General features: G+C 34.8%; 2 protein-coding genes across 2 annotated transcripts in view; both read right to left on the bottom strand.

Annotated features, from left to right (window-relative positions):
• Nucleotides 1-9,758, bottom strand: part of LOC136988624 (putative protein-lysine deacylase ABHD14B) — a 147,571-nt gene extending 137,813 nt beyond the window's left edge. The window contains exon 1 of the mRNA XM_067286536.1: nucleotides 9,754-9,758. The gene's annotated coding sequence lies outside the window, so the exon portion shown is untranslated. The remainder of the gene's footprint in view (nucleotides 1-9,753) is intronic.
• Nucleotides 2,516-12,824, bottom strand: part of LOC136988617 (ankyrin repeat, SAM and basic leucine zipper domain-containing protein 1-like) — a 29,631-nt gene continuing 19,322 nt past the window's right edge. Inside the window, exons 10-12 of the mRNA XM_067286525.1 lie at nucleotides 8,641-8,761; nucleotides 2,852-2,956; nucleotides 2,516-2,777 (exon numbers count right to left, since the gene is read on the bottom strand). Coding sequence (XP_067142626.1) covers nucleotides 2,562-2,777; nucleotides 2,852-2,956; nucleotides 8,641-8,761 — 442 coding nt within the window. The 3' untranslated portion in view covers nucleotides 2,516-2,561. The remainder of the gene's footprint in view (nucleotides 2,778-2,851; nucleotides 2,957-8,640; nucleotides 8,762-12,824) is intronic.

Below are 12,824 nucleotides of genomic sequence, written 5' to 3' on the forward strand. Positions count from 1 at the left end.
AAATATTTAATATGCAAAAGAGCATGGAAATAGGTAATTTATTTTAATGCTGCTCTTTAATATTAAAAAGAAATTTAAATGAAATGTTCAGACTACCAGCAGAACTCGTGCGAACCAATTGCGAATGTCGAGCGGTACGGCGGGTAAACACAAATTAGTATATCACATCTGTTTGCGACGACAGCCAAAAAAGTTTGGCTTAGAATAGAGGAAATTTAATTTATTTACAATTAGGAAATGTCCTAATACAAAAGATTTCCTTCCCCACACCAATAAAATCAAGCTAAAAATGTACGATTACAGAAGTTTATCAATTACTAAGCATACATTTACAACTTTTTTATATTGCATGTAATCAAAGTGAAGCATATGTTCGATATTAATCGTACTGTTAACTATCAATAAGAGAAATATCTACTTTAAAAATAAGGTATAACCAATCAGATAAAATATAATTATTAAAGTATTTTGATTATTTACTTTCTGAATATGGGGAAGACTAAGCTAACACTAGTATAAGGTAAATGCAAAATTTGTTTAATAGCAAATAAATTTCATTCCATTCTTATGAAATTCTGTTAATAAAAAGATGGAGTAGCCATAGACCAGATATGTAAATGATAATTGATTGGAAATTAGAAAAATAGGTAGTCATTCCATCTCTTCTAAAAACATTTTATCATACATGTATAAGAACTTTATATTTATTTAAGATTTATAATGATCCAACAATATTAGTAATACACGTGCTCTAATATTGGGAAGGTTGAGGCCGAAGTTTTCAACGCAAAAACACGTATGTCGGACGTTCGGCACCGCTTTCCCGTAAGCCTAGAAGTTTGACAATGTCTCTGTGGAATTGTGCTCGACATTCCAAACGCCATCGTCAAACTTCTAGGTTTACTGAAAAGCGGTGCCGAACGTCCGACGTACACGTTTTCATGTTTAAAACTTCGGCCTCGACTTGCTATTGTTGATTCGTCGACAATTGTAAAAGTGAAATTTAGACATTTTGAAAAAAAAACTTTATTGACAATTAACTCGACAACCATTAAAGTTCAGTCTCGTGTCAATGTCGATCACATCTCTCCACCTTTGCCAAAAACTTTCATTCCTGCAAGCATAGAATGACTGGAGTTTTTCTTTGAAGCAAGCCTCGAGCATTGGGTATTGACATTGAACCATACATTGGCAATACGGTTCTATAGGCTGCAAAATAAATGACGGTCGGTTAGTGCAGAGTCTGGGCCATAACGTGGACGAGGCAAAACCTCTCGGCCCAGACCGGCCAGCTTCTCTAAGGTCGTCTTTTTCTCCAGTGGAATCACTGCCCGGATGGGGTTTATCCAGAAGCAAGAAATCGCCATCCTTGAGTTTCTTGAACCAGTTGTAGCAAGTCTGCTTGCAGATGAGATTGTGAACTTTTGTCGAGTTGCGACCACTTTTGAAGAAACAGAGCAACAGCTTGCAAATGTGTTCTTTCAAAAGTTTCATACTGTCAGAAATTGCTGACGAGTCTATTTCCGACGAAATATGTGGTAAATGTCCCCTGGTTACTCTATTTATATGCCCACATTGAATGTTCTAGAACAATTTTTTCCAGTCATCTCTAGAAAAAAATCAAAATGTCTAAATTTTACTTTTACAACCAGATACATTATTTTTAAAAATTTTTTTTGGAGTAGAACTATGCATTCACTGTATACATAATCATAATAATTAAAATTTTAAGCAATAAAATTTCTACAATTATTTTGCGTGTTCTGTTTTATTTTACATTATTTGGTAAATTTAAAATTTTTCAATTCAAATGTCTCTTAAAAGAGTTATACAGTTAATTTCCAAAATTTAGAATCATAAACATCGGCGTGATATTTTCTTTTCTTAATATTGGAACTAGTTAAGAAGTATTTGACTAAAGTACTGCATTTGTTTCGTTCCAGTAGAACTGTTTGCTTTCTTACAGAACGAAACGTGTTAAACGAGTAAGATTTATCGGCTTGCTTTAATGCTTTCCGGCTGCATCCAGACCTAAACACAATTCTGAATATATTAATATGCTGCTCAGGGCAGACTGATAGTATTGGCATACTTCCACACACATCCACACACAAACATACATAGACCAGCCAGCCAAAGGGGATTACAACAGACACAAATACACCAAATTTTACTTCACCGTGGCATGCACAACATGCAGGGGTAACACATTGATTATACTGGTGCAGTGTGCAAATTCAACCCAGTGTAAATTTAGCAGCAGCTGTTTGAGCACATTGTATGAACTGATAAGGTACCATACATTTTTCCCAGAATGGAGTATGTACACCAGCACCGTGTTCCCCAGACTTGACTCTGTCGATTTATTTTTCTTGCCAGACCACCTAAAAGCATCAGACAGATACAGGAGGCATGTAGGATGGCAATGCCGGTATACTACTTGCAACCTATAATGCAACCCTTTGTAGACAGTTGAGAGATTTTGAGTGAATTGAAAACATATTTCATAAAAAAATATATTAAAAAGAATTTATTACACCTTCATTAAAAACAAATTTCTTTTATCTATTTACAATCTTTTTAATAACATCTGTTAACAACAAATATTTATGAAAGAAATGTGGAAATCTCCACCAAATACTTCCAAACACTAAAGATAAACTGGTCAGTCCTAAAAGATAAAAAGACACCGATCCAAATTCCCATTTTGTCGGTTTGTAGGCGGGACGGACCACTTCTGTTATGACGTCCGCCGGTACGTATGTGTCGTCTCGAAGCTGAAATTTTAGTAATTGTTCCAATTTTAACTACTTTATCGATTCTATTATGTAATAAAAAAACTCGAGCATACCTTCTTCAAATACATTGCAAGAAATTTCAGTTCTTCGTAGAGATTATGTGCATTTTTAATACTTTGTTCGGTTTCTTTAATTAAATTTTGTACGTTAAACGGTTGCTGTATGAAAAATAATAACAACATTAGAATAACGAACAATTCTTAACACAACATGTATACTTATTTTTGAATTATGACGTGAATAAAATAAACATATATAAGAGAAGTTAGCATTTGAAAGTAAATTCTACACACTAAGAATTGACTTTATCGTCATCTTTTTGAAACATTTGAAAGATTGTTCTTAGCAAAACCAAAATCTATTTTATTGATTTGTTTCAATCAATTCATATTGATGCCAAAAGAGAAAATTTTGGAAATTTTTTTTTCTGTCATCAATCTGTTTTGAAATGCGTATAGAATGTAAGAGTCAGTCAACATTCTCTTCTAAAAATGGAAAGAAATACTAGTGTAATTTTCTCAGTATGTACAGTCCCGACCAAAATGATTGACTATCAGTCGATCGATTGCGCAGCTGTGGAAATTGATCACTTGTTACACCAGGACGTTCTATCTCTTAGCAAAGGCGTTTCAGGTGGACTGATCCGATTTGAGCCGTAATAGGGGTGAGGAAATCGAGCCGGAGGGACTTAAGCGTGCAGTCAAGCGCTCTGCAGGTTGACAAGACTCACTAATCGCTCATCGCTTGCCTAAAACTGCGTGTGTAGCATAGGCCGTTTTTCTTTTAAAATTGTAAATTTGCCGCCACTGATCGTCAGAAATATGATTTTATCCGTTATCTTTATACTTTTCTTTCTGTATAATGTTTTATTTACGTTTATTTTCCTGTAATTTGAGACGATACAGCTTTAAAATAAACAGATCAGGTCTCACTTGCCAATAGATTATCTCAACTTTCACCGATTGTCGTCGGTTCCTTTGTAATCGGAGAGGAATAGGACCCTGTGTCAATTTCACTGTTAAGTGTTAATTGTTTTTGCGGTAATCTGAGTAGAGGGGAGAAGTTACTTAATAAACCGCCAAGTGTTTTATTACTGTTTAAACAACTGCTCCCCAGTTGTTATTTTTAGTAATAGGAGAGGGGTAGATCGTGTGTCAAGGTCAGTTAAAGTTTATTACTTTCGCAACAGGGTGTCATCTGAGCTGCCACCCACTCCCCACTTAAATGACAACAACGCGCTAAGTGTTTTATTACTATGTAAACAAACTCCTTTCCCTGTCAGAAGTGGGTCAAATGTCAAGCTTACTATTTAATAGTATTGAACAGAATGTTGTTCTTGATATTTAACTATCATTTTGTCAGAACTCTTTATTTTGAATACTTTTCTTATAATTTATTTTCACTTTGGTTATAAAATTGTTTTTATCATGTTTTAAATCCGCGCGTTTTATAATACACTTGTATAAAGTTACGAATTAAAATTGCAATGCATATTTCGTTGTTTTATAAAATATTTATTGATTATACAGAGTTTGCAAAAATGTTTGCATATCTCTTCTTCGTCATTATATATATATTAATAAAATATATTGCCAGTTTATAAACAGATCTTTTTGTATTCAAATATGTTTTCATTATATCGATTATATATTCATATTATATTCAAATTGAACTTTTATACTTTGTAAATATTCACATATCACATTATATTTTATTTGTTTAATTCTATACTACTTGTAATTATGTAAAAAATATTTTTATAACATTTAATTTCTTTTTATATGTTTTTAATTATTTTTTAAGCTATTGTGACCTAATCTACGAATAGCAGCTTCCCACGCATCACATAGAGTTTTTTTGGGAAAGCCATCATTGCACACGTAAAGTTGCCTCTAAAGTTGTTTATCCGGGAAAGATGCCATTCAGGAACTATTTTCGACATACTCAAACAAAATAAATATACACACTTTTTAAAATTTCTAATGATTATTTATTTCAATAATCAAAAGCTATACATTTTTCCACATCTCTCCTCATCAATTTTTCCTTCTGAATTTTTCTTCTAAACTTGCCTTTTTTCCTTCAACACATTATGCAAATGAGTGCTCATTTACATAATGTGTTGCATTTATCAGAAAATTCGAGGTGAAGACCTGCAGTAATTAGAAGGAGACATACACAGTAAATAATGACAGATTTTTTTCTCTATATTATTTATGTCTGTTACCCTGAAATTAAATACACTTGTCGAGGCGAAGCGATAGTATATAAAGCCTTTGCTGAAGTGCGGGATTAATAGTTTCGCCATGCCGAAGCCTATAGTAAACGAAATTCGTCAACTGGTGATCAGCCATCAAGAGGATGGAAAGTCAATATCCGAAATAGCCGAATGCCTGCGTATTTCTCCAAGAAGCGTGTCGCGCATCTTAAAATTGTACAGAGAGACTGAGTCAGTGTCGCCTGGACACTCATCTGGCCAACCGCACCTGACGACCCCGACTCAAGGCGGAAAGCGAGGCGAATCCGTTCGCCACGGCGTCAACTCTCAGGTCTGCAGTGAACCTGAACGTGTCAGTAAACACAGTAAAGCGGAGGTTAGTAACATTTGTAGTATAATATTCCAACATTGCAACGAAATATATTTCTATCGATAAGACGAACCGCCAGACATTTCTATTAACGTGCTCTTGCATATACAGAAATGTAGGAAGCAGGATAATACATTTTTATTTTATTCATAGGTTGCGAGAAGCAAATCTCTTCGGAAGAATTGCCGCTAAAAAGCAACTCTTAAGTGTCACAAATCAAATGGATAGACTTGGATTTGCGCAACAATATTCCCGATGGACAAAGGCGGATTGGTCGAACGTCATTTTTAGTGACGAAAAAGTATTTTGCTCAAGTAGCAGTGGGCCGATTTTGGTTCGACGGCCACCAGCTACCCGCCATGATCCTAAATATGTGTGGCCCACCCAAAGAAGTGGGCGTTTTTCGCTAGGTGAGTGTTTTTAATGTGGTGTTTTCGTGTATATATGTCATTACCTCTTTAAACATGACAACTTATCTGCTTTTTCTGTTTACAGGCGTCTGGGGATGGATGAGCGATGCGGGTCCCGGGGAGTTGGTTCGCATAGACGGTCATCTCACCGCCGTGCAGTATGTCGAGATCTTAGATCAAGTATTACTACCGACGGTAAGGGCCGTCTATGGCGATAAGCGGTTTTTTTTTGTTCAAGACCGCTCCCCGGTCCACACATCGCGAATCGTTTTGAGGTGGATAGACGACCATCCACAAGTAGTGGATCTGGGATGGCCGGGGAGAGGGGCGGACCTCAACCCAATCGAACATCTTTGGGCCAAGCTCACTGACGAACCCATTCAGGCTGCCAATCCCAACGACCTTTGGGACATTGTCTCTAGTCGTTGGGAGAAGCTTCGCGAGGACATGCTTTGTCACACACTTGTGGAAAGCATGCCCGAGCGACTGAATCAGGTCGTTGAGAGAGTTGGATTGTGGTCGAGGTTCTAAACCTCTCCCCTCCATCTGCGTTTTTTTTTCTTTTTTGTTAGCGGTAGCTAACACCGTTTTGTTTCGTTACATATAATTGCTATGTTCTATTAGCAATTAAGCAACACTTTGATGATTCGTTATGTTTTGTTAACCAATTTTGTTACTTGAATTAATAAATGCATTTACTCATTTTTAATTTGTGTGTTTTTATAATAAGTCCCAAAAACACTTAGCACGTTGTTGTCATTTAAGTGGGGAGTGGGTGGCAGCTCAGATGACACCCTGTTGCGAAAGTAATAAACTTTATGTGATGCGTGGGAAGCTGCTATTCGTAGATTAGGTCACAATAGCTTAAAAAATAATTAAAAACATATAAAAAGAAATTAAATGTTATAAAAATATTTTTTACATAATTACAAGTAGTATAGAATTAAACAAATAAAATATAATGTGATATGTGAATATTTACAAAGTATAAAAGTTCAATTTGAATATAATATGAATATATAATCGATATAATGAAAACATATTTGAATACAAAAAGATCTGTTTATAAACTGGCAATATATTTTATTAATATATATATAATGACGAAGAAGAGATATGCAAACATTTTTGCAAACTCTGTATAATCAATAAATATTTTATAAAACAACGAAATATGCATTGCAATTTTAATTCGTAACTTTATACAAGTGTATTATAAAACGCGCGGATTTAAAACATGATAAAAACAATTTTATAACCAAAGTGAAAATAAATTATAAGAAAAGTATTCAAAATAAAGAGTTCTGACAAAATGATAGTTAAATATCAAGAACAACATTCTGTTCAATACTATTAAATAGTAAGCTTGACATTTGACCCACTTCTGACAGGGAAAGGAGTTTGTTTACATAGTAATAAAACACTTAGCGCCTTGTTGTCATTTAAGTGGGGAGTGGGTGGCAGCTCAGATGACACCCTGTTGCGAAAGTAATAAACTTTAACTGACCTTGACACACGATCTACCCCTCTCCTATTACTAAAAATAACAACTGGGGAGCAGTTGTTTAAACAGTAATAAAACACTTGGCGGTTTATTAAGTAACTTCTCCCCTCTACTCAGATTACCGCAAAAACAATTAACACTTAACAGTGAAAATTGACACAGGGTCCTATTCCTCTCCGATTACAAAGGAACCGACGACAATCGGTGAAAGTTGAGATAATCTATTGGCAATTGAGACCTGATCTGTTTATTTTAAAGCTGTATCGTCTCAAATTACAGGAAAATAAACGTAAATAAAACATTATACAGAAAGAAAAGTATAAAGATAACGGATAAAATCATATTTCTGACGATCAGTGGCGGCAAATTTACAATTTTAAAAGAAAAACGGCCTATGCTACACACGCAGTTTTAGGCAAGCGATGAGCGATTAGTGATTAGTCTTGTCAACCTGCAGAGCGCTTGACTGCACGCTTAAGTCCCTCCGGCTCGATTTCCTTACCCCTATTACGGCTCAAATCGGATCAGTCCACCTGAAACGCCTTTGCTAAGAGATAGAACGTCCTGGTGTAACAAGTGATCAATTTCCACAGCTGCGCAATCGATCGACTGATAGTCAATCATTTTGGTCAGGACTGTACAGTACCTACACACAGGCATATCCTATAGAACAGGGGTGGCCAACAAGTCGATCGCCGAGCCAATTTTGGTCGATCGCTAGCGATGTCTTGACTTAATGTATTATATTTGTAACCGAACGCAACTGTATGCATGCAGTTATGACTCGACTCACAAGCAGTGAGTGCACTTCGTACTGAAATACAGTGTACAAACATAGTATGTATTTCACACTCCCCCTCCCCACTTAGACTATGCCTATGACAACAAGTCGATCGCGACACACTTTTACGATAAAAAGTAGATCTTATGTGCACAAAAGTTGGCCACCCCTGCTATAGAATATCTTTCAATTTTTAATATTAATATCTAAACTTCATAGAATAACACACATCTTTCAATATAATGCTTTATGGGTAATGTTTACACGAAATACAAAAGCTGGTTTTGCTACTAGCATTAGTCTTCTGCAATTAATTTTTGAAATGATCATTCATAATGTGTAATAATTGGTTTCAAAAAAATGACACATTATTGTTATTATAAATATATATTCAAAAATAATAATTTCAGACTGCCTGTAAAACTGAATTTTTCTATTATATTAGGTAGCTTAGGAATTATTTTTCTTTCGTAGTGTGTTATGAATTATTATAATAGATGTCTTTCCTATCATCATTAAAAATAAAACCACAATTTATATATAAATAAAAAGTCTTTACCTGACTAAGTTCTAATATTCTTGGATGGCTCTGAATTTTATGTCTCAAATAAATAATGGTACCTCTAAGATAAGCTAGATGTCTACTAATGTTGGACATCATCATCACGGCTTCAGTACAGCTGAAATTATTTTAAAATTATGACAATATTCTACATTAAATCTCAAATATATAACTTAAATATTCTCTGTTCTTAGTATTTAATTGCTTGCTGTTAATCTCAATTAGTTGTATGTCGTTCAGAAATTAGCATAAAGTTGCTATTGAGAACGAATCGTATGGTCCTTATTTTATTGTGTGTGTTGGTAAAAACGAAGAACCGAAGAGGGGCGTAGAGCCCGAAATGCATATCCGTTCTAAATTATAGAAAATAAGTCTACTTTTTCTGTCAAAGGAAGTGTTCCCATATGACTCGTTTTCAATAGCAACTTCATGCTAAGTTACGAAGGACACAGAACATACAAAAAACTCTGTTCGTAATTTTTAACATAGAGAACAGAGTGTCAGTCAAAAAAGGAGAACTTATCACAGTGCTAGCAGAACTTTTATGCAGAACTATAATGGAATGAAGCTAGGATTATGACATCTAAAAGAAACATTATCAGAATACAGGTATACCTCGAGTTACGTCGTTTGTCAAAAAAGTGTACGGAAAGATAAAAATCAAGTTTAAGTCATTTTATTCGACTTTACATCCATCTGCCACAAATATTGAAGTTGTAACGTCACCAGAAAAGCATTAAAAGCACATAAAATCATATTAAAATATGCAGATTTACAGTCCCAGAGAAAGAAATATATCTGTGAAATATAAATGAACAAACGAACAAAATATGAATACAACACAGTCACATATGTGACTGTGTTGTCTTCATATTTAGTGGTCTTTAAGAGCTCAATATTGGCATTTTCCACGGTAGTTCCAATATCTGTCATAATGTGGTTAAATAACAAATAGTTATTAAAATTATTTTGCAATAGTAGAAAATAAACTAATTTATGTTAAATTTACCAATATCAAGTGGCACTGACTACAACGCCAATATTTAAATTTTTTCGTTTTTGGATTTTAATTTCAGAAAATTGATCAATCTAGCTGTTCTCAAACAGCTAGATTGATCAATTAGTCAATAGTGTCTCTTTTAGTAAGCATTGTTAAAGACCCTTTCGTGTCCTATCAAATTTCTTAAATAATTTTTAACTCGTTTTAAAACAGAAAAATTCTGTACTGAAGCCGGGCCCCTCCGAATTACGGGCCCTAGACATTTGTCTAATTTGGCTATTGGTTAATCTGGCCCTGCTTAGAGCAAACCACATTCACAAATAAAGAGTCCACGATGTACTGTAAACATCACCAAATCGTAAACATGTACAGTACATTTACAAATATGTACCAGTACATACATGTATTCATAAATTTAGATTACTTTTTTTCCTGTACTATATTAAAAACTAAAATTTATTTGTTCGTAAGCTTAATATATGGTTAATAAGAATCTATTTTATTAAAAATGCATTTATAAATAAAATACAGAACTGGGAATGGTTATTTGTGGTTTAGCCTAATGACAAGTAAATTCGACTTAAGTCGCCTCTCCCGGAACCAATTACTGAACTAAGGTGAGTGTAGGGTTTGGAATTGCTAGGCGAGCGATTTCCGCCCTGTTTTTTTATAACGAACTTTCATAACGGGAAATCCGTTAGAAACTTCCGTGGGAAGAACCGTTAAGTTTCAAATCGACGACCGGCCGACGATTGGCCGGCGGGAAGTGACCGTTGGCGGCCGTTGTGGGAACATTCGAATTTGATTGGCAGACGATTCAAACGCCGGGCACTATTTAAGTAGCAGTTTCGGCGGGAACTGGAGTTCGTATCGGGATCGGCTGAGTTCGTATCGGGAAGATCGGATCGGATTAGGATCGTTGTTACCGAAGTTCTAACTGTCTCTCTCGTTGGACGCAATCTGGGGAAAGTAAACCCCAGTGGTTTAGTACGAACTTGTTCCTGACTCGGAGGTGCTGTTAATTACAAGTCTGTTTGTGGAGGTCGTAAGGAGTTTCTTTAGACGAACGTGTACGGGAATAGTCGGTTGTCGTTGGATTAGTGTTTGTGCATATTCAATTGTGACTCTAATTTGTATTATTTTGTACATTTTTACTGTAAATATAAATTTTGTGTTTCGTCAAACCGACTGAGTGGTTATTTTGAACATTACTGTGAGATATGCCTGTAATAGAAGAATTAATAACAGCAAAGGAAAAGAATCATGTAATTAATACAAAAAATGCAATGGATTTGACTTGGTCCATAGATATGGATAATGAGATCAGTAAAGGAAAAGATAACTAGGAAAAGATAAACTAAATATGAACCATCTTTAATGTTTAATTGGCTTGAAAATTGATTATTAAGTAACTTTAGAAATAACATAATGGGCTTAGGTTTTATTTTCGAATTGAATAATGTATATTGAAAAACTTTAAAAAAATCAAATGTACAAATAATAATGTTCTGCTCTTACTAAATAAAATATCAAGTGAAAGATTTGAACATATACTGGAAGTAACAAACACATAACCATTAAATATGCAGTAACTAACATTTATTAATCTAACGTTTTCAGTCCTTTTGATTGGCCGTCTTCAGAAAAGTGCATAAAATTTTAAATTTCACAAAAAGAACAAAGCCATCCATATTCCAAGATGATTTTTATAAACTTCTATTTTTGGAATATACAGATTTTAAAAACACACATTTTATAATATGTAAAAATAACCTACGTCGCGCGATATATTGCAAAATTGATAAACATCTAAAATGTCTATTACCAAAGCAAACCTGTGCGTAGAACCTTCCAAATTACACTTTTCATATTTATACTCTCACACTTGCATCCTCTTACATCGTTTTCTTGTAGATTTTATTTATCGATACTTTCCAGCCTGGTGAAACCATAGTGTTTTCTCTATAATTTACTGTCTGCCCTCTTTTCGTAGCCTTATGAATGTGTCGTGTTTCTGCATATTTAATCCATTGCTTATCCTGCTAAAGTAGTTTACTTACTGCATATTTAATGGTTACGGGTTTGTTATTGTGATAGTGCAGTTACAGAAAGGATTAAGGATACACTGGAAGTTCAAAGTTTGAGAAAAAGTTACAAATTTGAAACTCGATGGAATGTATCTGGAGTAGAGTCGAGAAAGCTCAAAAAACTTTTTATTTACATGTATTAAATGACCTCTACAAAGAAATAATTTGTTGGAATAGTATAGAAAACTACTAAATTGATTTATTAAAAAACAAGATTTTGTTTTTATTTGCGAAAAATAAAGGGCATGAGCTTATGCCCATGAATTTATCTTAGATTACTATAGATTACTCCCTATGGAATTTCGGGAGTGAGTGTATATTTGAACTTGGGACTGAGACGAGTTCAATGGTATCCTAATTTTTGACCAGAGACAAAAAATAAGAAAGTCTTCGTACTTTTTTAATGCTATCATGCAGACGGCACTGTAGTTGCTAGTACTGCCATCTTGCGGTAAAGTCTGCAAACCATGATGTTGGACTACTGTCATCTCCCGGAGGGATAGGTTAGGTTTGTTGGACAAGCCGCGATAGCGACGTGTAGTACTAGCCAACTGCAAGTGATAGCGAGTGTGTCGGTGGCCGAGGGGCCTAAGCCCCAAGGTCGAGGAGTGCGAGGGTGTGCAAAAAGGACTTAACTCCAACTGCAGACAATCGGTGTGCTCGTTGATCAACATCTGTCTCTGTTGAAGGTATATATGGCCAGACTGCCTGTTAAACACACGATAGGTTTAGAGGAGAGAGTGATGCGACTTCCAATCATCACGCGATTGCCGAAAAAAGTATGATAACTTTCTTATTTTTCGTCTCTGGTCCAAAAGTAGGGTATCATTGAACTCGTCTTCGTCCCCTCAGTTCAGAAATATACTCAAAGTCCTGAAATTCCATAGGTGGTAATCTATAGTATCCCCTTATCTTACACCAAGATTACAATCACTACACTCGTAACTCACTGCAAGACTAATCGCTACACCATTCATAAATTGTAAAAATCCTTAATTCACTATTAAATGAATTGAAACCTAATTAGTTTTTAGACTGATGCACAAAACAGAACTAATAAAAAAGAATTGAACTAGACATTTCCTAAGTTTAAT

This window comes from Centruroides vittatus, unplaced genomic scaffold (assembly GCF_030686945.1).
Source record: "Centruroides vittatus isolate TY-2023 unplaced genomic scaffold, ASM3068694v2 contig_1259, whole genome shotgun sequence".
In the NCBI taxonomy this organism is placed as follows: domain Eukaryota; kingdom Metazoa; phylum Arthropoda; class Arachnida; order Scorpiones; family Buthidae; genus Centruroides; species Centruroides vittatus.